Source organism: Pteropus medius, unplaced genomic scaffold (assembly GCF_902729225.1).
Source record: "Pteropus medius unplaced genomic scaffold, Ma_sr-lr_union100, whole genome shotgun sequence".
Lineage (NCBI taxonomy): Eukaryota > Metazoa > Chordata > Mammalia > Chiroptera > Pteropodidae > Pteropus > Pteropus medius.
Window position 1 is genome coordinate 15179151 of NW_024349797.1, and position 23987 is coordinate 15203137.

Consider the following 23987-nt stretch of genomic DNA (forward strand, 5'->3'; position numbering starts at 1 on the left):
GTGAAAAAGAAAAAGTTTTCCCACATCAGGTAAGAGAGAAAACTATGTATAGCTAGCTGGCTTATCTGAGTTGATAAAAAAAATTTAAATGTACAACATGTTTGCTTATGAATCTCGTTTATTCATGTGGCAGGTGGTAAGGTGATGCCATACTTAACATTGACTTCACATTCCTGTCCGGCCCAAACTTCTCACACCTTTGTTAAACAAAGAGCTGGCAGTAAAATCCAACATGTTGCATAACTAGCCAATGTCACATACTGCTCACGAAACCCTACACTCCCAACAGGAAATTCCAACAGGAATGCAAGGATTTCTGTTTCATTATCAGAAAAGTACTCTGTTCCAGAAACCACAACAGCAAGGCCAAAATAAAAACATTCACTTCTAGATTGTCAATTTCTTTCAAAGTGATTTAAGAACTTATAATTTTTGAAGTTCTGACATAATAAATCCTCTCGTCTTTGATAATGATACATTGAAATGTACATCAGAAAAAATCTTCTAAGGTGCTGAAAAATTTGAAAGACTAGCTGCTGTCAGAAAACATAGGGTGACAACTGCGATGGAGCCCAAAGTTTTCATTTGGCTCCTGTGATGGACAGCCTGCATCCTGACTTCACCCACGTCTTGCTCATCAGGAATCAGGCGAGCAGAGGCATGTTCTCCCTCTGGTACCTTTGGTAGATCTCATCATTAGGAGAAGGGCCTAGATGAACACCTCAAGGACCTTTGACTACCTGTTAGTTATCAACTGACAAACCAATACATGTTTAATAGAAATGTGGAGATTTGGCTTTTCAGATTCAAGGTCTCAAAGTTGAGTATTTGTTCTCAATAATACAACTGCCCATGTTTTAATCAGCAGCAAACATTTTAAGCTGGGATTCACACTGCTAACAGTTACTAACTGCAAAAATTTAAAACTACACAGCAATGATTTTTTTTAACCCATATTATCACACCTTTCATCTCATGGGAACACTGCATATCATGAAAGAGAATGAAATTAACATTTATTGAGATTTTACTCCAATATTCCAAAATATTTATGTAAAAATGCACCTACTCTTGAGGGGGGGCAACTGAGGTTACCGATTCAAATGAAGGCTATTTTACTGCCACTTGTGGCATTTAAGAAATAATAACACATTTATAAACGAGGTTTTATTTCATCAGTTTGACATGTCGATCGTTATTTGATTTAGAATAAGAAGTCAAGGCAAGGCATACCCTCATAGTAAGATATGTTTCTTTTCTAGTCATATAAAAATAACCTCATTTCATTACTCAAAAAGAAAAGACAAGGAAGTGAATGAATATAATTTAACTAGGTAGCTTTCTAATCAGTTAAGTAATGGTTAAACAATATCTAAAACATACTTATTAAAGGAACAGCTTCTAGTAGCAGACCATAGAGCAAAACTCCTACCTTGACTGCTTTAAGACTATTATCAATAAATAAGGCAAAGATATAACAAAATGACTATTACATTTTGATATAAAGACATAGGCCTATTACCTGGATAATATTTGACATCTCAGTATTTCTTTCCTTTTCTACAATTGAAATTGGCAGTGACTTATAAAGTTTTTACACCTTCTAAAATGATTTTAACCAAAATACAGCATTTAGCACATTATCTGGAGATATAACAGGTACTTGATGTCTGATGAGTTAAAGATCACTAAACATGATTCAGTTGTGTCACTAATTAGCTGATAAATCTGTGCAACATTTACTTTGGACTCCAGTTTTTGTTATAAAATGTTCATTTTGCCTCTAAGTTTCTATGGCTCTAAGATCAATCAATGGGCTAAATAATGATATTTTAAAATAGGCATTATAATGTGAAATTTTACGCTTATGTTAAATGTCCTCGATCACTGAGAAAAAGGATGGGGAGAGGGGGAAGGAAATTGTCTTAACAATAGTTCATGTAGAGAAAAAGACAGTTGTTTAATTGCAAGTGCAAAGAGTGATAAAATGGGGTAAAATGAAGAAATCGTGGGTCACATTAATACGAGTACAGCAGCTAGACCACAGAGAATAATCTCGTTGTAAGTGCTACGAGCTAGTCAGATCACATCTAGAATTCAGTATAACTGCAAACCAGAAATGCTGCAATTTTATTTTATGGAATGTATTAATTTTATAAAATAAGGTATTTCAAATGTTTCTTCAAAAGCAAAAGTGGCATAGCAACTGACAATATTAATGCAGGCATCCAGGCCCTAAAGCCAAACAGGTTAGGGTGAGAAGAGGGATGGATTAATGGTGAATTTATGTCGACTTAGAAGGTGCTTTTTTGATGATTAAATTGGTGAACTTTGAGTAAAGCAGATTGCCCTCCACAACGTGGGTGGGCTTCCTCTGCAACATCGGCTCTCCTGGGTCTCCACCCAGTGGCCATTGGGCTGGAACTGTACCGTCTGCTCTCATTGGTCTCAAGCCTGCCGTCCTGCGCTGCAGAGGGTGGACTTCTCAGGCTCCATAACTGTGTGAGCTGATTTCTTATAATTTATACATACATATTTATATATAATAAATTACTTTAATTCTAAATTAATTTTAATTATTAAATATAGTAATAAATTGTTAACTATATAAACTATTTTATGATGTTATGTTAATTCGTAATAATGAACTATTACCACAAATATCAAGTATATACATCCTGTTGGTTCTGTTCCTGGAGAAAGAGATTCTAAGCTGAGCCTCTCATGATACATAGCAATTAGGGAGGTGAAGTTGGGGAAAGAAGAGGAAGCACTAAGATGTTGTAGGCAATGGAAAACATAAGCACAGCCCAAAAGGGGAAGAATGTTTATGAGGCACCCACATGTAAAACGCAAGACCTAAGCTAATGATAGCAGGTATTTGGACTTTATCAGTCTGCCTTATTCTGTATCCTGAGAAAAAGAGAAATAAGCATTCCCAAAAATATGGATTTACATATCATCAAATTACTTCTCTTTTTCTCAGGTCAGGCTATTTCAAAAGCCTTATGGCATATAATTAATCTCTCTTAGTTAATATTAACTATGGCTATTTAACTTGAGTCACATCAAATTGGAAGATATCCAACCATGAATGGTCATTCTGTTACACAAAAGTTGGCTGTGCACTTCTTCCCAGCACTTTCTCCTAGACGTGCACGTGAAGCAGTATATAAGTACATGCCAAATAAATGAAAAATGAAAAATTGTAAATGACCGGCACACAGAGCTAAGAAAACAGAATTACAGTCTTCTCTGGATCCCACATATGATAGATACCCAGAATATAGTAACTGATCTGAAAGCTACTTTTACCTGGAGTAATTTTAAGTCATTTATCTACATAAGATAAACCATTTCTCAAGCGCTTACAATTTTCTTTGGGTGTGGGCACTCACCTCTTCAGATGGACATGATTACAGTCATGATTGACGGACTCGGTGATGGTTAAGTGATGTTCTACTCCTGTTTTCTCTCCATGCCTGGAATTTAGAACTTTGTATATATTTGTTTCCTCATTATTAACCTACCTCTATGGTGAAATTATTTGAAATTTTAACAGATATAGCCTTTTCCATAAATGTAAGCTTCCAGCTGTTTTTTATAAGTATACCTCTCTCCCTACCAAAACATAAAATTACTGATGGTTTCTGTAATTGTGACTATATCCTAAAGAAAGTGAGTAAGCAAAAAGGTTAATCTCAGATTAAGTAAATTCCTCAGTAGCTTTAGCTCTGAGAACTTGTAACTTTTCTAGCAAACACTGCTGTTAATGCTAAACTGATTTTGATCATCCTGCCATGTTGGTTAATAATGCGGATGATAAATTGCTTTCAGGTAACTTTCACAAAAAGGGGTAAACGCAGCACCGAGTGAAGGAATCTCTTTACTTAGTATTTCGGTAATGTTGTGAACGAATATTCTCAAAATGAAGAAACTCTACTTCTAAATCTTGCAGAAAATATTGTGATCGTACAGAAAGTCTCCGTAAATCTTAAAACATAATCCCAATACAAGACTATATGTCTTTCACAACAGCTGTACACCATACGTGGAATGAAAAATAATGTTTCTCATTATTTTCTTCCTAAGGCAGAAAAATGAGAGAACATGGTTACCTTCAGATAAGTAAACTAAGATGCGACACAGTATCAGTATTACACTTCTAATGCTTTCAAATGACCCTACAACAAAAATGGAAATCTTGCTAGAGAGCTGAGGAGCACGCAAAGACAGAGACAGGTGTTTTATAACAATTTCCCTATTTCTTTGGAAAACAGATCACCATTCGGACATGCTGAGCTCCAGTCATCCAAATCCCAAACCAACAAATTCTTGGTATACGGATTCACAAGGATGACGATGAGCTGGGATGTGCTTGGACAAGCTGGAGAGGAATTCTGCACTTACCAATTTCTCTTGCCTTCCTAGTCCTGTGAAGCTTCCCAACCACACACGATACAAACCCTGTCTAGTTCCCTTACTCTTCAAATGACAGTGCTATATTTTCCTTCACATCTCATTCAGTGCTTAAAGCTACCCCAGCTCATGCAGCAATAAATGATTCAAAAGTTCCTCAGAAATGAAGAACCATGTTTTTAAAGGGAGGGAGTAATCAACTATGTCAAATACTTCAAATGCTGTTGATAGAGCAAAAACTACAGACCTAGAGACTTCATTCATGGATTACCAAACATACATCTATAAATTACCAAAGAATGGGGGGAATTCCTAAAGCTGCACTTCAGATGACCTGAGTATGTCTGGCAGACATCATAAAATGTGATTATAACTTAACAGGCTGAAACTTCATGAATTAAACGATAACTTGCCTGGCCAAAGACTCTGTAATATGTGGGAATGATTAAGATGAAATAAAAGAAGAGCGAAAGTCGAAGAGGCAAAATACACTGTGTGAGTCCTGCACCCTCCAGGAGAAGGACAGTACAGGCATCAGGCAGTGAGGATCTGCAGCCGTCTCCTGTCTGGGAAGGATGCTGACGGCCATAGCAGAGCCTGGACAATGCCTCTGTCTACAATCCACTTCCCTTTGCTTTGATTTCATGCTCTCTAAACAATGATTTGGCTTCTAAAGTTCAATCTCGTAGGTGCCTTGACACAAAACAGAGATGGATCGTGGAGGCAGATGTAAATATTTGTCATTGGAAGGGACTATCCTCCCTTTTTAAACTAGTAAACTGGTATTGCACTGTGTACATGAGCCTTTGGAAAGTTCTGTTAGCTACGCCAATTCCCCTCGTTCATTAGTGTTCTGGTGGAATGGAAATTCAAGCCTTGCAAACTGTGGGCCCAGATACTGCACTCGGAAACTTCATCCGGGTGAAGCTGCCCCCCTCGGTCTTGGTCTCAAGTTATGCCCACGTCGCTTCTCAAACAACAACCCAGTTTATCTACCATCTTGTAGAAGCAACAGCAATCACTCAAGGTCCTGAAAAGAGCTATTTCTATTCTATACTGCAATAATTTGAGTGATTAAATCGATGTTTTCCAAATGCGGACCAAAGACCAAAAATTAACACTTTCCAACATCCTATTTTAAAAATAGAATGTATGTACCTAGTGTAGTTACCTAACTCCGAGGACATGAAACAATCTGCACAATATTCATAAGGAAGAAGCACTCCAGAAATGTAAAAGGACAGATTACATTTTAATGTGTGAACCGCCTAAAGACAAAACAACATAGCCTAGGATCTGGCAATGTTTTTTGGCTATGACACCAAAGGAACAGGCCATAAAAATAAAAACAGACAAACTGGACTTCATAAAAATCTTAAAAAAATAAAAATATCGACAGAGTAAAAAGACAGCCCACAGAATGACAGAAAATATTTGCAAATCATACATGTGATAGGGGATATTAAAATCCAGAACATACGGAGAACTCCTAACCTAACGACAACAAAACCCAATTCAAAAAAGGACAAAGGACTTGAAGACACATTTCTCCAAAGAAGATATACAGATGGCCAATAAGCACATGAGAAGATGCTCAACATCACTATTCTTTAGGGAAATGTAACAAAATTACAATGAGATACCTCCCCACAGCGATTAGGATGGCTATTAGCAAAAATATATATATATGTAAGTGTTGGTGAGGATGTGGAAAATTTGGAATGCTTGTTGTTCCCACCCTGTTGGTGGGAATGCAAAGTGGTACAGCGACTGTGAAAATCAGTATGGTGGCTCCTCAAAAAATTAAAAATGGAATTACCACATGATCCAGACTTCCACTTAGGAATATACACACAAAAGAATTGAAAGCAGGGTTTTGAAGAGACATTTGTACACCAGTGCTTGAAACAGCATTATTGACAATAGCTAAAAAACATGGGAGCAACCCTGGTGTCCATTGTTGATGGAACTGATAAGCAAAATGTGGCATCTACATACGACAAAATATTATTCAACCTTAAAAAGGAAGAAAATTCTGACATATGCTCTAATGTAGATGAAACTTGAGGACATGATGCCAAGTGAAATAAACCAGTAATAAAAAGACAAATCCTGTATGATTCCACTTACATGAGAGACCGAGAGTAGACAAAATCAGAGGGATGGGAAGCAGAATGGTGGTTGCCAGGGGCTGGGGCTGGGGAGGAATAGGAATTTCTTGGGTATTACAAAATGGGAATGTTATGGAGATGGGTGGTGGCAATGTCTGCAGAACTTTGTATTTGATGCCACTGAACCATTCACTTAAAAATGGTTAAGATGGTAAATTTTATGTTATGTGTACTTTACCAAAATAATAAAAAAACTGAACCTCCTCCACACACAAAACTGATAGCCTGGGTATGTGCATGAACTTCACTACGGTCTACCTACTTCGTGAATTCTATGAGAGGTATAACAAAATCACCTAGAGGGCTTTTTTCAAGACTCCTAATCTGGGTACAAATTATTGCCACTGTGACAGACACAGTGTTAGTGATGAACGTGTCATAACTCTCAGGTATGCTGTAGAAGAAAAAAAGTCAAAAACTATTAAAAACTATTATCTTTTTTTCATATACTTAGATAATATTTGGGAAAAGTTTTTTCTTAATTCTCTCAGCTCTCAAGAAGGAACCAGGAATAGAAACCCCTAGAGTACTCATTGTCACTTACTGAGCAGAAATAGAATCCTAGACACAATGAGCAATTCTTGCCCAATAGAAGGATATACTCTAACCGGAAAGTACAAAGCCATGAATCCAAACATTTTTCCTGTTTTGTTACTTTCTTTTGGACTAGGAAAGGGAAAACTTTTCCCTTATTTCTCAAGGTTAGTTTTTTTTAGACTGGGAAAAGAAACTTGACTGTGATCAAATCTGTCATAATGTTTCTATCACTCTTCCAGCCCTGTTGGAATCATTTACTCTCCCTCATTTTCAAGAAAACAGATGCTATTTTTTCTAATTCTACAAGATAAAGGACATGTGTGTTGCGTGCATGGACACACGCGAGCGTGCACACACTCACACACACACACTGTTAGCCAAATCCTACCTTTCAATGTGACTTTCTTTCCCTGCAAAAGCCTACTATCTTTAGCTCACCCTTCCTTCTGTCTTGCCCATATGCTTCAAAAAAAAAAAAAGGATATCTTTAAGAAAAAATAAATGTTTTTAGAAAAGACTCGAGTACTTTTTCAGTATCCCAGAGAAATAAACTGTACTCAGTTAATAAATAATCTAGCTTTAACATTTTAAGAAAATGTTTCTGATGCCTTTTGCCTTCCTTTCCTTTTTCTTCCAGCCTTAAAAGAGAGAAAAGGGTTAACGTATGTGACTACATGAGGAGAGTAAATGTGAATTCACACACACATAAAGAAAGTAAATGCAGAAACTGAACATATTTTCTCTTTGGTCTTCCCAAGCACTCTAAAAATAATCCACTACAATACAAAGATGTCCATTGCCTTTTTTGTCTAAAGTCAATAAAAACAAATTTACATTTAGAGAATCAATTTCATCTCTACCGCCTTTTAAAGCCTGATAAAAACTAATTTACAAGTGGGTTGTTCTTAAAATAATTATAATACTTCCCTAGGTTTAGAATTCTGAGGTGGTTCTTTTCAAAAGGTCATTGTTTTAGCTCAGTAGTTCAAGGAAAATAGTATCTTTAAAAGAAAAAAAACAATACCCTAGATAATAACTCATCAATATATTACAAACATGAGCATCTGAAGGAAACTAGGATAGCAGGAAACTAAACGATGACAATTAGTATACGAAACAGTCACACAGAAGGAAAGACCAGGAAAAGATTTTCTGATTTTCTATTTGCTCATTCATTGCATGAAATCCATCAACTTGTATTAGGAAATACTGTGTGTTCTGATATATTCACTGTAACAGAAACTCTATAAGGGCAAAGTTTTTACTTATTAGGTGTATTCCCCGCACCTAAAATGAGAGATACACAGTGGCTATTCAATAAATATGTGTTCAAAAATATCCCTATGTTCTAGGTAGACGGGCATTTATACTAGAAAACTCTTCAGGTCTTTTTCCAGACATGGTCAGTGATTTTATTATCATAGACCAAATGAGTTTTCAGATTTTCTATGAAGAAAGCCAAACTTCAGCATGAGTTTTGGTAAACAGCAGGGAAGGGGGAGAGAGGGGGGAAGGAGGGGATGGAGGAAGGATGGAGGAAAGGAAAAGGAAGAACAGTATAAGAATTTTGTATACATTCTTCTGAAGGAAATCTGAATTATCACAAGGTGACATATGAAAAAAGAAAAAGCATACAGCATCAGGCAACTCACTGAGAGTTCACTACACGACTGCATCCTTACCTTGCTACTTTTCCATCCTTAACTGTTCTCCATAAGCTTTCCTTCCTCTTACAAGCCTCTCTTCTTTCTGGCTTCCCATCTCTTCCTCTTCCCAGGGTTCCTTTTTCATGATGAGTCAAGAAACATTACTCATCAATCCTCCCCACCTTCCTTATCTCTAGACGTTATCTGCGAGGACTTGTCCTTAGTACTGAGATGTATGTGGGGTTAGGCTAGCTTCTCGTATAGCCTCTTCCCTGAATCCCTTTCTTAAATTCTGTCAGGAAAGGTCTCCAAAATTCTCACTCTATCCTTCCAGATAGAACTGTCACCTAACCAATCTGCTACTCATCTTTTTTTCTGCAGAAGTCTTATGAATCCTGTTTAGGCTGGTAAATAACTTAAATAGGTTATTTACATCTTACATGAAATTTTCAAAATTGGACATAAAATATCCTTCCAATTTTATACAGGAATCAAATTTACCTGGTTCCCTGAAAAACAAAGAAATGTTTTAAATAAATTAATACAACTTTTGTACTTGGTAATGATGTAATATTAAGCTGTTGACATGCAACAATAAGTTAAAATCTGACAAATATTTTAGCAATCTATGAAATAGATTATGTGTTAGCATTATGTGTTAAAAACACTGCCCAGAAGTTAAGAAATTATTTTTTTCCTAGGCTTTATTATTATAGGCTTATTTTTCCTAGATCATACCTCATAGTATGAGTCTATCATATTTCTCTTTAAGAAATACATAAATTAATTTTACAAGTAAATGTACTAATGTATAATCCAGCATTATCTCTCTCAACAAGATATTGGCCTTCAATTACCACTTTACTGAGCAATAAAGCGTGACTCAACATGTTCATTAATTTCTTTGTTTATTCACTGCTATATCCTTAACACCCAAAAACACTACCTATCGGTTAAATGAATACACAAATATTTACCATGTACCTCTTACGTGCCAGGTACTGTGCTAGCCTCAGGAATGCAGCAATAAACACGACCCAGCTTTCATGAAAATTGCAGTGCAGAAGAAACATTAGATAAAAGTTAAGTAATTATTTAATCACAATTATGATAAAAGCTATAAAGGAAAATCATATATGAAAATAGGATCTAACAATACCTAAGGTATAAAATAACACTATTCTGAGGGACATTTAGATTAGCAACTGAAAAAAAAAAGGGTAGGATTTAGCAAAGAAAAGAGTGAAAAGTATTCCACACAGATGAAACGACATGCGTAAAGATCCCGAGGAAGCCAGCTGTGTATTGTCCTGTGAGAACTGAAAACTGACCAGTGGGAAGGGTTCAAGATGAGGCTGGAATGGAAAGCAGAGCTCAAGCTGTGCAGGGCCTTGTATACTGTGTTCAGGATTTTGGACCTCACACCAAGAACAGTGGGAACTAAGGAGTGTCGATCATATTTGTATTTTAAAAATATCACTCAGGCTATAAGGTAGAGACTAAATTAGAGGGAAGGAAGAGGGGGTAGGAAGACCAATTATAGGGAGGGAACAGTACTACAGGTGGGCAATGATGCTGTCTTCAGTTAGAGAAGTTACAATGGAGCCGTAGGTGGACTCCGGGTCTACTTAGGATGTGCATTTCTGAATAGAACGATCGAGTTATGAGAGATGAGAGAGACAGAGGAGCTCCAAGGTGTTGCCTAGGTTTCTGGGGTGACTGACCAGGTAGATGACAGTTCCTTTCACTTCGATGGGGAACAATAATGACTGGATTTGGAATGGGAAATCAAAAGTTTGGTTTGGGATTATGTTCAAGGAAAGATGTCTACATGAGCCAAATGATAGTGGAGCTCATTAACAAGATTTGGGTAGAGATATAAATTTGACAGCCTTTGGCCAGTAGACAGCATTTGAAGCCACGGGAATAGATGAGATTGCCCAGACTGATAACACAGCGAGAAGAGATGTGTATCTTTAAATATTCATAACTGCTATCATATAAAAAAGCTGAAATTAACTGCAAATTTCTGAAATCCTTCATAAACAGACAATTATCTGATTAAGCAAACAATGGAATTTTTGCTAGGCAATATAGTTTCAGTACGTTAGTATCAGAGAAATTCACATAACTATATTCAAACAAAAGTTCAGTTTAGCTTATTTCAGACCACAATTATATAACATATGTTCAAAATCCCACTTGTTCCTTCTTAACAGTCTGATAAGAGCTGGAACTAATATACTTTCGTGGTTAATTTCTCCAAGAGTTATGCTAAAAAAAAATTATGCAAAACTAAATGAAAGCCATCTAGTGATGCTACCTCTTGACATAGACGGCAGCTATTTGTTATCAATGTGAAATCTTATAAGTAAATACACTGTTAGAGAATGGCATTGTCAACTATTAGCTATCACTGTGAACATTTCCATGACTTTCTCTGGTCACTGAGCATCATTTTGGTTCCCTTCTCCTTGTTATAAGTAAGCAAAGGTCAAGAAATGCCTAAGCAAATACAAACAGAAGTGATTTTTGCATAGTATCTCATTTTTTATTACTAGCTTCTAATGCTTTTCTCATAATATGAGAAACTATTAACAGAAGAGTGTGTTTCTTTTTATATTTCCACATAAAGCTTCAAAGAAACAATCAGAATATTATCTCTATTTGGTACCTCCTTATCTGGAAAAGGCTTAAGTAAATACTAATTAAAATATTTGGGATCTTAGTTGTATCGATACTTCTCTAACTGAAAGAAATTTTAAATGAAAAGGTTTTCTTTTCATTGTTTCATTTATCTAGAATTCTTAAAACATACAAGAAACTACGAAGTCATAGCTTTCCCTCAAATTATATACATATTGTAAAATACTGAAAATTAAATAATGAAAAATTGAGTTAAATACATAACTATATATAACAAATTTAGGAATTGAAAGCATTAACAGAACACGAAAAACTGCTCAAATGAAATTCTAGATTTCTTAAAACAATAAAGTCTGTTTTTTGTTTTCTAAAAGCCAATACACTTCTTTCTTTGGTGGCTATTAAAATAGTTGCATTTGCAGAGGATTTTTAGGGCAGTGAAACTACTTTGTATGATACTATCGTGGTGAATACATGTCATTATGTGCCTGTCAAACTCATAAAATGCACAACACTAAAAGTCAACCATGGACTTTGAGTGATAATGATGTGTCAATGTAGGTTCGTTGATTTTAACAGACATCCCTCTGGTGTCAGATGCTAATAGTAGAGGAGGTGGTATATGGGAATTCTCTGTACCTGCCTCTCAATTGTGCTGTGAACCTAAAACTGGTCTAAAAAATAAAATCTATTTAAAAAAATTTTTTAAATCGTTGCCATTTGTCTCAAAGATTCAACTACCATACAAGGTGATTTCTCTTAAAAGTCCATATGAGTACTGACCAATATGTAAATTTTCACCAATCTAAAAAAAATTATTTCAAAATGCACAGAGAGCACCTGTCAACACCATAAACTCTAGAAGCAAAGGGCATGTAAAGATGTACATTTTAAAGCTTGAGGAGGTAATACCTAAAAAAAGGGAATTAAGTGTTTATTTTGTTAAATCTTAATAAGATATACAGAACATAAGAACTGGAATAGAGGGATGCTTAACCTATAGCAAAGTACACCTCTGGCCTAAACCACCTACCTCCTGGAAGGTGTGGGGTAAGAAAGAAAGGAAAACAGAAGACCATGAACACAGAGCAAAAATAAAGTCAAATTTTCCCAGATCAAGGATGGCCTTATTTATTTCTCCAAACAGCTATTCTTTTTGGCTACAGCTTGTATGGCCAACTAAACTACAATTACTCCCACCTACCGAGTTTTAATGAGTACCTGAGAGAAACTGCAATAGAAAATATTTGCTACATAGTGTTATCATGTATGGCTACTTTTTAAAAATAGGAAAATAGTCTAACACTGTGAATTACAGAATAAGTAATTTACATTTGAAAAACTAAAAACAAGGAAGTGATTATCACAAAATACTGAATTTGCTATTTACACTCATTTAATTCTGCTAATCAGGACGGGTCACAGGAATGATAATCTTATTTCGACTCCAAATAAAATAAAGAGTAAATTATCTGAGAGAGAAAAAATATATAGAATATATAATTAAATGTGTGTATACTGGATTTCCAATCAAATGTCAACCTCTGGTGTTTTCATTTTTCTTGCCAAAATGTAGTTTTCTATATCTAAAGTTTCTTGGACATAAATGGCTTACAAACTGGCAATGTGATACTTTCTGGGTGAGAAATGATAAACACAGGGCACGAACTTTCCCCAAATATAGGAGTTGAAGTGGTTCAATTCATTTTTGCTTTCTGAAAGAAAAGACTTAGCAAGAAGTAGTGAAGTCAAGATATAATCAATAATGACTAGCGCTGAGATTGTCAGTGGTAAAGTCTTCTAAATGTCTAATAGTACTTACTAACAGACACTTGATATACTAGATTTTGAATATCTAGGTAAAGCTTAAAAAAATAACCCTGTTAACATAATATGGCAGTAATTATCCATGGCTGATAGTCTTATTGATTTTATAATTTATTCAGTTGCCCTAACAATACTACCCTTTTACTTTATTGCCTATTTTGGCACAGTTTTAAACATTTTCTTTACTTTGGATACCTGATATAATTCATTACCATTTTCTGTATTAAGTTTAATTTTCTATCAGATCTGTCATATACCATAATTGCGACCTCCATAAATGAATTCACACATATAATGATTTGTCTATTCTCATTGTAGAAAGCTGAAATCAAAAGTCTTCTAAAAGAATGTCAAGTTCTTCACCAAATTAATATGTGAAGTCTTCAAGATGGATTTAGTTTGTGCCACTGGATAACAACCTTTTCTGGATTTGTAATTGTCTCTTTCCACTGGTTCGCTGCTTCAATGTTACTATTATCTTCACTTATCCAAATCTGTAAAGGAACAGTATAACCATTTAACTTTATACGATAATGGTAACTGAGTTCAAACAGTTAATCACTCTTATTAATGAAAGACAATCTGAAGTTTGGTTTATACATTTTCAACTAAAGGTCTTGTTTTTCCAAAAGTCTGATTTCTCTAATTTGAAAATTAAATGTGAAAACATTTAACCTATTTATTCACTCTGAAGACTATTTTATATGATCCAATCCAATTTAAAATTTCAATATGAGATATTACAAAATCATTTCCCCCAAAGTTATTAGTGTCCTATCTTATTCAATAAATTTAGGTGCTCAACTTAAAATTGATCTCAATCACTTAAAAACATTTTTGTAAAGATTAACTCAGAATAATCATGATTTTAAATTAGATTAGTAAGGAATATGTATTTTTCAGCAACTTGTACATTAAATAAAACTGTAATTTTAATGGAAATCTAATAGTCATTCTTGATCCACAGTAAATAATTTCATAGTACCTATCACTTATGTAACTTTAAATAAATGTGAATGAACTGCGGAAAACTGTAAAGTACTATGCGAATGTAAATATCACAATGGTTACATATCATAGAGGTAAGGTGGACAAGGAATCAAAAACCCCGAATTCTCACCTCAGCTCTAGCAATAACAAATGCTGTTACTTTGCTGTTAACTTCTCGATACTCAGTTTCTAATTCTAAATAATGTAATTAAAGCAGGTCACGCAATGGTTTTTAAACTTTTCCCCCTCAATTTCTTGTTCTGAAGAACTTTTTCTTCGAATAAAATCTTACAAACAACGCCATCATAAAAACAGATAACATGAGACTGCTTCGGTTGACATAGAAATGGGAGACCCTAATTCAACATTTGGCTGCTCCACCATGGTGGCTCCTAAGGCTACCAGAGAGGCCATAGGGAATGGATGACCAGCAAGAAGCTTTCCGGAATTATTATTCTTAACTAGAATCTCAACGAGAAAGTAGAATGATCAAAAAAGTTATCCCGACAATAATCTGTCAAGTACATCTCCTATTCCATTCATACATGATGGTTGAGACTTGACAATATAGGAAAACTTTAACTGAATTCACTTCATAGGTGTCATGGCTTTGAAAGTATGCTAGTAATAGGAATTCTTGAGTTTGAACTCTTTTTGAATAAGAATAAAAGAAGAAAAAACTATAATATTTTTTACAAATATTATAGGTAAAGTGAGCCAGTTAATATCGATCTTTGAAAATTCACATATAATTTGAGAATCTCATGTAGACTACTAATAACATCAAGTAGAAGCTTTTAAACCAATAATATAGATTTTGGAATTTAAATGTGAGTCAAATAATTGTACTGGAGAGAAAAGATAAATGACAGCTACCACTAATGCACTCAGAATAAAGAAAGAAATGACGAAAAGAAAGTGAGCAGGCAAGTGTGATATTGTCTTATGCAAATCACTAAGTATTTTTAAAGAGATTAATCTAGAAACCAGTATCAACTATCTAAACATTATCATGACTACTGTTAAAACTGATGTTTTCTATGAGTTCAAATCTAACATAACTTAGTTGACAGCAGACAGAGTTAAACATTAAATTAGACATGAAACAGATTAAAGTTGGATGTGTAAATCTTTAAGAAATTCGATTTAAATACTTAGTGTTCCCCCTTCACAAGATATGAGTCAGCAGGACTGAAAAACTACTCTTATAGTTTTTAAAGTTGAAAAGCTCCAAAAAGACTTATTCTTATTACGAATAAAAATGTAAAGATTATTTAAAAAACAAAGACTTATTTTAAGATGGGCCTGATGACTCCAATTATTTGTATTAAAGCAAAACGTCTGACAAGTGGCAACACTGAATTTTAGCTTATGATGCTGAAGAATTTTACCCATTAACTTCAATTTTACCCTATATTCTCTTTGTTCACCAACTGTTTAAATGCACAGGAAGTGCAAGGAAAGAATTCAAGATAAAAACTCCCCACTAACCTGCCCCACAAAGTGTTTTCTTCTTACGGAGCTTCGACTATAAAGCTTAATGAGAAAAATAATTTCCTTTTCATTCTGTATAAGTGGAAAAACCATAGTCTCTCCCCACTTTACTCTTCCACTGGAAGCCTTCAGTAAGCGTGTCTTCTTCTTATAAATTAACTCTCCGGAGCTAAACATGGCCACCTTCACAAAAAAACCTAAAAAATAAGAAACTTTGATATATAAAATTTTATCCAAAATACCATATAAAGATATGTATCTATATATTATGTTTACTGTAAAAAATACAAATAAGCCTCTTTTAAAGATCTGATGAGCTATTCGCCCTAACAGAAAACATTTCTAGTAAACTTGATCATTTTTATCATGATTTAAAATTAACTACTGTAATCCCAAATAAATTTAATCTTCCTCCACCCTGAATGCCCTTAAAGGCTGGAATTGTAGGCACAAATAACGGTCAGCAGCAAAGGAGTACACGTTGCAAAAGATTACACAACAGAGGGATCCCAACTCTCTAGACGGCTGGGGAAATTTATTTCATAATTTTATAGAGGTAAAATCCTTTTCTTGAGACTCTAGAAGTTAAACATATGATCACCAGAGGAAATCTATTCTTTAAATAAATTTGAAATGTAGAGCTTTCAGTAATGGTATAATCGCTTATACAAACTAATTTTCCTATAGATATCAAGTATAAAATCTGAAAGAAAAAAATATATGTATGTATACATATACACATACATTTACATATACATACACATACACATATGCATATACATATACATATGCATATACATACACATATACATATACATACACATATACATATACATACACATATACATATATACATATACATATACATATACATATACACGTAACTGTTTAAGACACTAAAGACTGACCAAAAGCAGAAGGAAACTGGAGAGTCAACTCTCAACTCTTAAAACATGGAAACTGCACTGGGTGAAATGCAGGTTTATATGGCTTTCTACCTAAGCATTCTCCAAACTCTAACACACAGTGCCTACAGCTCAAGCAGAAAGTACAATCTAACTTGAGCATCGCAGGATAGAGCTGAGGCTGCCAGGGCAGCAAGAAAGTGAGAAGGGAGCTTCCAGAAAGGAGGGAGCTGCAAAGTGAGGATGGAGACTGAGCATTAGAATCACAAAACAGAAATCACTGGGAATCCTGACTAGCAGTTTTGATTAAAGGAAGACATCTGTTAATGTAATAAATTACATCTATAGATTTTCACCATCGTTCTTGGTTCCTAGAATTAACCCTCTGTAGTTCTGGTAATTTATTCTTTTAATGTCAAGGTGGACTTTATTTGCTTATATCTTACTTTGATTTTCCCATCTATCCACATAAGTGATGGTCGTCTAGAACTATTTTTTGTGTGTGTACTATCCCTTCTGTTTTGATAACCAAGAATATGCAAACCTCATAAAGTCACTTTTTTTTTGACTTTTTTCATGCTTTAGAACAGCCTATATAGAATAGAAATTATATGTTTCTTGAAAGTTTGCTAGAATCTGCCAGCAAAATTATTTTGGCCTGGTGCGCTTTTATTAGAGGCAGTTCTTTAACTACATTTAAATAGTTATTGTTTTATTCAGATTTTCACTCTTTTCTAGTAAACTTCAGTAATTTTTTCCTTAAAAAAATCATTTAATTTATATAGATGTTCAAATAATTTGTATAGTTATAAATGGTATGGTCTTAGTTATTATTGAATCTCTTTTGAATTTAAAATTATAACCTCTTCCTTGTTCATTTTCCTTTTTTTTTTTTGGTTTGATCCAACTTACTATAGGTTTGTCTATTTTAATGTTCTTTTCAAAGAAGAAGCTTTTGGTTTTACTGATTATGTCTTTCGCTGTCGTCTCAATATTTATCAACTTCAACTTTGGCTTCAATTCCTTAAATCTGCTTTCCTTTGTGTTTGCTGTTTTTCTAGCTCCTTTAATTGAACGCTCAGTTGTATTTATTTGTAGTCTCTCTCGTTGCAGTCCATTGCTTTTGCCTGCCTCCAGATAGTTTCTCTTCTTCTGGTAGGAAAAAGGAGTACTCCTACTCTACCCTAAGCCCCTTAGGACTGACCTCAAACCTCCAGCTCCAGGAGTGGCCACGTGACCTAGGCTTATACAAGCCTTTATGTCCAAAGGGCAAGGAGGGAAAAGCGTTTCGAGGGTTATGTTTGACATTTTTGTTTTTTTAAATTAAGTGTCTATGCTAGCAGAATATCCAATGAAGGGCACAGACCTAGAGAGAGGATAAATTATCTAGGCTGGTGAGACATATCTGACAGTCCTCTGGACACTCAACCTATATTAATTGAGCAAATAAGGAAAAGCCTCAAATGCAGGAAGATCGCAATTGGATAAGAATCAAGAGACAAGTGGATTAAAGTAGAATTAACAGCAAAATCTGAAATCCAATAAAATAATTTTAAGTTAAAAGATAAGTATTTAAGTTAACAGTAAATGTAACTAAGATTTTAATCTTCATTGTAAGGAATATAGAAAAAAAAAACAACTACCTTTTACCAATATTTTCTCAAGATTCCACTTTGAACCACTGATATACTTACTCAAAGTCAGAGGTGTTGATGAGCTTGGAAGGTATTGTGCCTCAAGAATCTGTAACTGAATCCTGCTATTTATGGCTTGAAAACAAGTCCCCAATTCAAGTTCTGCATGGCAAACCTGCATATCAAAAAAGTGTCATGTGGTAATTAAGTTTTGGGATATTTTAAAAATTCAAAAATAAAGAGCTAAGATTAGAAATTTTAAAATCACTACTTTTTATTGACACACAAAGCTATACACTGTAAGAGAAGATTTTAGAAGATCAACGTCATGGATTCTGTAAATATGAGGTACTCACTTTCATGGATGCTCAAAATGCAAGTTACAGCTACATACTGACCTTTCGAAATGCAGGAAAACCAAAAGACAATTCAAATTAAAAACATATTAAATTCCTAAGCAGTTTTACTAGAGAAAACGTCAGTGAAATTAACACCGAAAGAGCAAGCATACTTTCAAAAGACTTAAATGTAGTCATCTGAATTACTTTTGCTGAGAACGTATGAAATATGATTTCAAAATATTACATGAGAATCGTTATTATTTTTTCTAACAGTAGAAATGAGAGTAAGTGCTACCAAATTCAGAAGACAAAGGATGACTTCAATGAACAGACTTGTGGGCTGAGACCTGCATTACTATGCTGAACGGAAGGAAGCCAAAGAAGCCAAAGATGGGAGCCAGCGAGAAGGAACCCAGCAAAAGTGATGAGGCAGTAAAGAACAAGGAAAAAGTCAAAGAAAACCCGAGGCAAACAATAAAATGAAGGAGATGTAGGGAGGGGGGACAGTTAAAATGTGCTCTTTAGTACCGCTGACTAAGAGCATAATAAAGTTGGTAATTTGTCTGTGAAACAGAAACCCGGGCCAGCCTCCTTATGTGGATTCCAAGGTCCTTGGAGTGAAAAATAAAAGAAACAGAACGTCGTCCAAACACAAAAACATCGCTCTTCACATGTTGAAAAGAGTAAGTATGGGAATAAAGCAAGGACATAATGTTTACAGAGCTCACAGGGGTCCCTGCAGACAGACTCAGGAGTCTCTGCTAATACTCATTCCAACGAAGCCCCAGCACAGCTGCACGGCACGTTATGAAGAGGCTCCCATTTGATAATTGCCCAGTGTTCCCCAATAACCGGCTCTTGGCTCACTATGCACATGCCATTGCCTGAACCTCGGGGATTTTCTTAAAACATGATTCTGTGATTTCAGATTGGTTGTGCCATAAGATCATGCCAAATCAAGGTCATGCCAAATCAAGAGAAAAACAGTGAAAAGGGAATCACTTAAAAGCACAAACTGAAGTACTGAGGTTAGATTCTCCCTTGAAAAGTCTAAAATGATGACAAGACTTGTCTATTTTGGCAACAAAAGCTGAACTCTAATAAGTGAACATACTGCTTTTGTTTTTAATCATAATAATAATGGATTAATAAATCTTTTCACATGAACTAATTTGAAAGCCATATATAAAATAAAACCTTTGCTGACTAAAAACAATGAAGCTGTCTTTGCTATTTAAAAACAATAATCACTTATCGTTAACAAAATACAAAGAAAACTGTGGATTAAAATTGTTCGTTTTTTTCATTGATTTTGTACCCACAACGTAATGAGACTTATGAAAACACCGAAAGGTGGCAAAACTTCTCTTAATGTTATACACTTGAAGAGCTCACTTTCGTAAAACAGAACAGCACTTGGCAACGGGTTTACCATTTCTCACTCGCCAAGATTGTTTCACAAATTCAATTATGTTCCAGAAAATCAATTCAGATCATGAAAAACCTGTTCAAAGTGGTGTTCAGTCTCACAATAACCAAAAAATTAAAGTTCCAATCAATTAGCAGGTATGTATTAAGCACATCTTTAATGAGCACAAAACCGTGGAAAATAAAAGATATGATCTCTGCCTCTGAAAGATGAATCATTTTTTAAAGAAACCTTTATTGGCCTTCCTGGAATTGTTGAAAATGAGATGTTAAGCATAGTCAGAGAAAACCACAATCTTGATGCTTGATGCTTGAGAATATGTTCTCCAGGGGGCAATGGCTAGGAGGGTTAATGGAGCTGGCTCTGGAATCAGAATGCCACGCGTCTTGGTCTTCCCATGGAGATAAGAAGAGTGGCAAGCTCATAAGTTTGGTGTGAGCACTCAGTCACTTAGGACCAAGTCTGGTAAGTCTTCATAAATGTCAGCTATTCCTTCAGGTAAATCTTGTCTCTTCTGCATTAGTCAATACAGAAATTTGGGTTCTCAAGTAAATACTATTTGTCAAGGTCAAGAACTCTCCTCTGAGGAAAAACATTAGCTCTACATGAAACTTCTGCTGTTCACGGGGAAATAGTTGTCAGAGTGGAGGATGGGCATATTAGTCTGGCTCTTTCAATGTCACAGTAAGAGCATCAATTTTCCTCATCAACACAGGAAACAAAGCATTCTATTCTTGCTCTAGCCAATATGAAACAGTCACACTCAGTAACATAAATGCACTTGTCTGGCATAGCCTGAAATCTCTGCTTTCAGGCCATCAGTATTTGTATCCCTAGCACCTGGCATACAACAGATATACCATGTTTATAAGATCTCTAATATATGAAATATAATTTGGGAGAAATATAACCATAATTCTCCAAGGCAGATAAGATTATAATGTTTCAATTCCCTTCAAAAATACCTTCACTGAGTTATCTTATGATATATTCTACTAGTCTTACTAAAGTTTTAATATGAATTATTCATTGGCATAGTATATTTGTGCCTTCTATAAAAATGGTTGCAGATTACTGTCTACTAAGCTAGTTTCAAAGATGCAAGTGGCAAACTCCTGTCACAGTTACAAAACAAATTTGCTATATTTTAACTGAAAATAATCTAATTTAGAATGCTTTCATTCATCATTTATAATTTCATATCTATTACATACAAATATTCAATGTCAAGAATATAACAGGCCCTTACTAAGAGCACAGCAAGATATGATGAAAACAGATGAAAGCTCAAATCTAGTTTTGTTTTGTTTTAAATAACTTAAATAATTCTAAGTGGTAATAGATGCTATAAAGAACACACATCGGGGATGGAGACAGAAAATAATAGACAAGAAATAACTATCCAGAAATTTCAATTCTTCTTGATCAATTATAGTAATCCTTTGTTTTTTATTTTTTAATCCCTAATTTCCCTTCAATTCAGTGGTTCTCGAGCCAGGCTACACATTAGAACCACTTGGGGAGCTTTTGAAATCTACGAATGCCTCTGGCCCCATCTCTGAAATATTCTGATTTAACTAGTTTAGGTGTGGGTATTTTTTAAAGCTCCCTAGGTGATTCTAATGTGAGCCATGGTTAAGAACCATTTCGAGTCATCTTAAATATTTTTCAAGTCATCTTAAATATTTTTAAATATATATTTATATTTAAAATATAAAATTGTTATATCTTGTATTTTATATAAATCCTATATAAATTTAAAATCACATATACGTTTGAACTTACAAAAGCTTATGGATGATTTCTATATATGTTATCCTGACATAGAAACTATATAATTATTAAGGATTTCTAAATAATTTAATGACGGTGTTCAGCTGGCTAGTTGAGAGAAGCATATATCAGGTCTCAAAAATAAATTAGCCCTATAGATAATCAAGTTCTTTACAAAAAACACCAGCTTTAAGAACTTCCATTGTACCCAATTTATGGATAGATATATATAGCTTACTCATTATTAAAACAACTTGCCTAACCTATTTCAAGGCAATAGCTGATTGAGTTTGGAGTTTATGATTGCGATTCCTGCTTTTCCTAAGTTATCAGCTACTAAAAAAACTTAAAATAATTAACTAATAATTTTAAAATTATTCATACTTCAGGGTTATTTTCCCCTAAAGTAAGGAACATTAATAAAAATATAAGAGGAGACAGTAACCCTAAGTTATTTTCCAATGAAGAAAGAAAAGGGGCTCTATTAACCTTTAATCAATTATTTTAAAAATATTATTAAGCAATGACATTATTATCGTTACTATTATATTGCTTCTTGAGAGCCTTCCTGACCCTCTCTGTATTCCAGTTACACTCCGACAAACAAAAACTCATCCACTAAACAATTCTAAAAGTATGAAATACATTTAACGTCATATACTACCATCACTTACAGAAATTTTTGAAGGTGGTGTTATATCCAAAGAATAATCCATCTCCTGTGTGCTAAGGGATCTGAGTGACAGTGAGCACTCCCCAATGGTCTTCTTCCTGGGAGTCTGGGCTTGAATCTTAAATACGAGCCTCACAGTCTGTAGACTTTGGAGTTTAATAGCAAATACAAAAGTCTCCATAAATTCGATAGTCTAAAAAAAAAACACCAAGAAAATATAAAATATATAAATAAAAGGACTGAAAAAAGGGTGATATGCCAATACAAAATAAACAAAAATAACATTTTATAATCTAGGAAAGGTAGATTTAATTTACAACAATAAAAAATATTTTTTAATGTAAACAAAAATGAGTGTGACCATGATTTGTTTTTCCAGAATTTATCCAAGATATTGCCTTTAATTTTCCAAATCATCCTTTTAATTACGTAGTCAGGAATTCAGGTCAATATTAACACCAAGTGTACCAGAATATAGCTTTTCCCCTTTTTAAAAATTAAGTTGTTTTCCATCTGGGGCATCTTTCCTGCTATTTACCACAACTCTTCAATTGTAAATAAGAGTGGTTCAAGAATCTCATACAAGCTCTCTCAGGATCCAAAATCTAACTTGTTCTCGTTAAAAGACTTGAATTATTTCTTTAAAGGAGCGATTCTTTGTCTAATGATTTCTCTTATGGTGATGTTTGTTCCACTCTTTCCAATATGAAAATCGATCTCCTTAGTAAAGAAGAAAAAAGAAAATATGAGTATAAAGTTCTACCTTCTCTCATGAGCATCCACCCCACACAGCAAGTCCGTGTTTTCCAGACTACTTTCAAAAGTTCTAATATTTTCAAAACCTTGGCTTACCATGGGCTTCTTGACACTAGACCATTCTTTGTTACACACTTCCATCTTTCCATCTTTAATGCATCTCTTTGAAAAGAAGCTTTTCTTTTTTTTTCTTTTTGCCTTTTGAAAAGGCAAGATGTCTGAGCAATCATTGATATTTTAGATATTTTCTCTTTTATTGAAATTGTTCGTCCGTGTAGTCAGAATTGTGCTTCTGAGTGCCTCCCAACCACTTAAGCTTTCTTTTTCATCTCAAGCGACAGAATCACACCAATAATACAGTATATATAACATGTTTAATTTTCAAACTCAAATGAAGCAAACACAGCCACTTACACTAGAGACCTCTTTGACTGAAGATTTGAAATGCACTGGTTTGGGCAACGTTAGTATTCCTTTTATAGAAACAGTAGAAGCGTCTCCATAACTAGAAGGCCAACTTAAATCTCGGCACTAAAAAAATTAAGAATACAGTTTGAAGTTTACAAAGGATGCTGACGATATCAATATTTTATGTATTTCTTGACTTAACAACTTTAGATAAAAACCATAAAAGTGAATGTTAGTTTACTGAGACCTCTTGTTTCATCCACATTAAAATAATTTAACATTAAAAAATAAATAAAATAAAATAATTTGACATTTAATGTTGTAGACATCACATCAAT

The 23987-nt window shown here is 34.4% G+C and overlaps 2 protein-coding genes across 5 annotated transcripts in view; both read right to left on the reverse strand.

Moving 5' to 3' along the window:
* The window catches only part of CATSPERB (catsper channel auxiliary subunit beta), a 91578-nt gene extending 82069 nt beyond the window's left edge, over window positions 1-9509 (reverse strand). Inside the window, exon 1 of the mRNA XM_039884031.1 lies at window positions 8810-9509. The gene's annotated coding sequence lies outside the window, so the exon portion shown is untranslated. The remainder of the gene's footprint in view (window positions 1-8809) is intronic.
* A 3827-nt stretch (window positions 9510-13336) lies between these two features.
* TC2N (tandem C2 domains, nuclear) overlaps window positions 13337-23987 on the reverse strand; it is a 33870-nt gene continuing 23219 nt past the window's right edge. For 3 of the 4 annotated variants that reach the window (XM_039884034.1, XM_039884032.1, XM_039884037.1), the window contains exons 8-12: window positions 23656-23772; window positions 22487-22678; window positions 18330-18444; window positions 15728-15942; window positions 13337-13740 (exon numbers count right to left, since the gene is read on the reverse strand). In XM_039884034.1, coding sequence (XP_039739968.1) covers window positions 13630-13740; window positions 15728-15942; window positions 18330-18444; window positions 22487-22678; window positions 23656-23772 — 750 coding nt within the window. In that variant the 3' untranslated portion in view covers window positions 13337-13629. The remainder of the gene's footprint in view (window positions 13741-15727; window positions 15943-18329; window positions 18445-22486; window positions 22679-23655; window positions 23773-23987) is intronic. The other variant, XM_039884033.1, reaches the window with a different exon arrangement.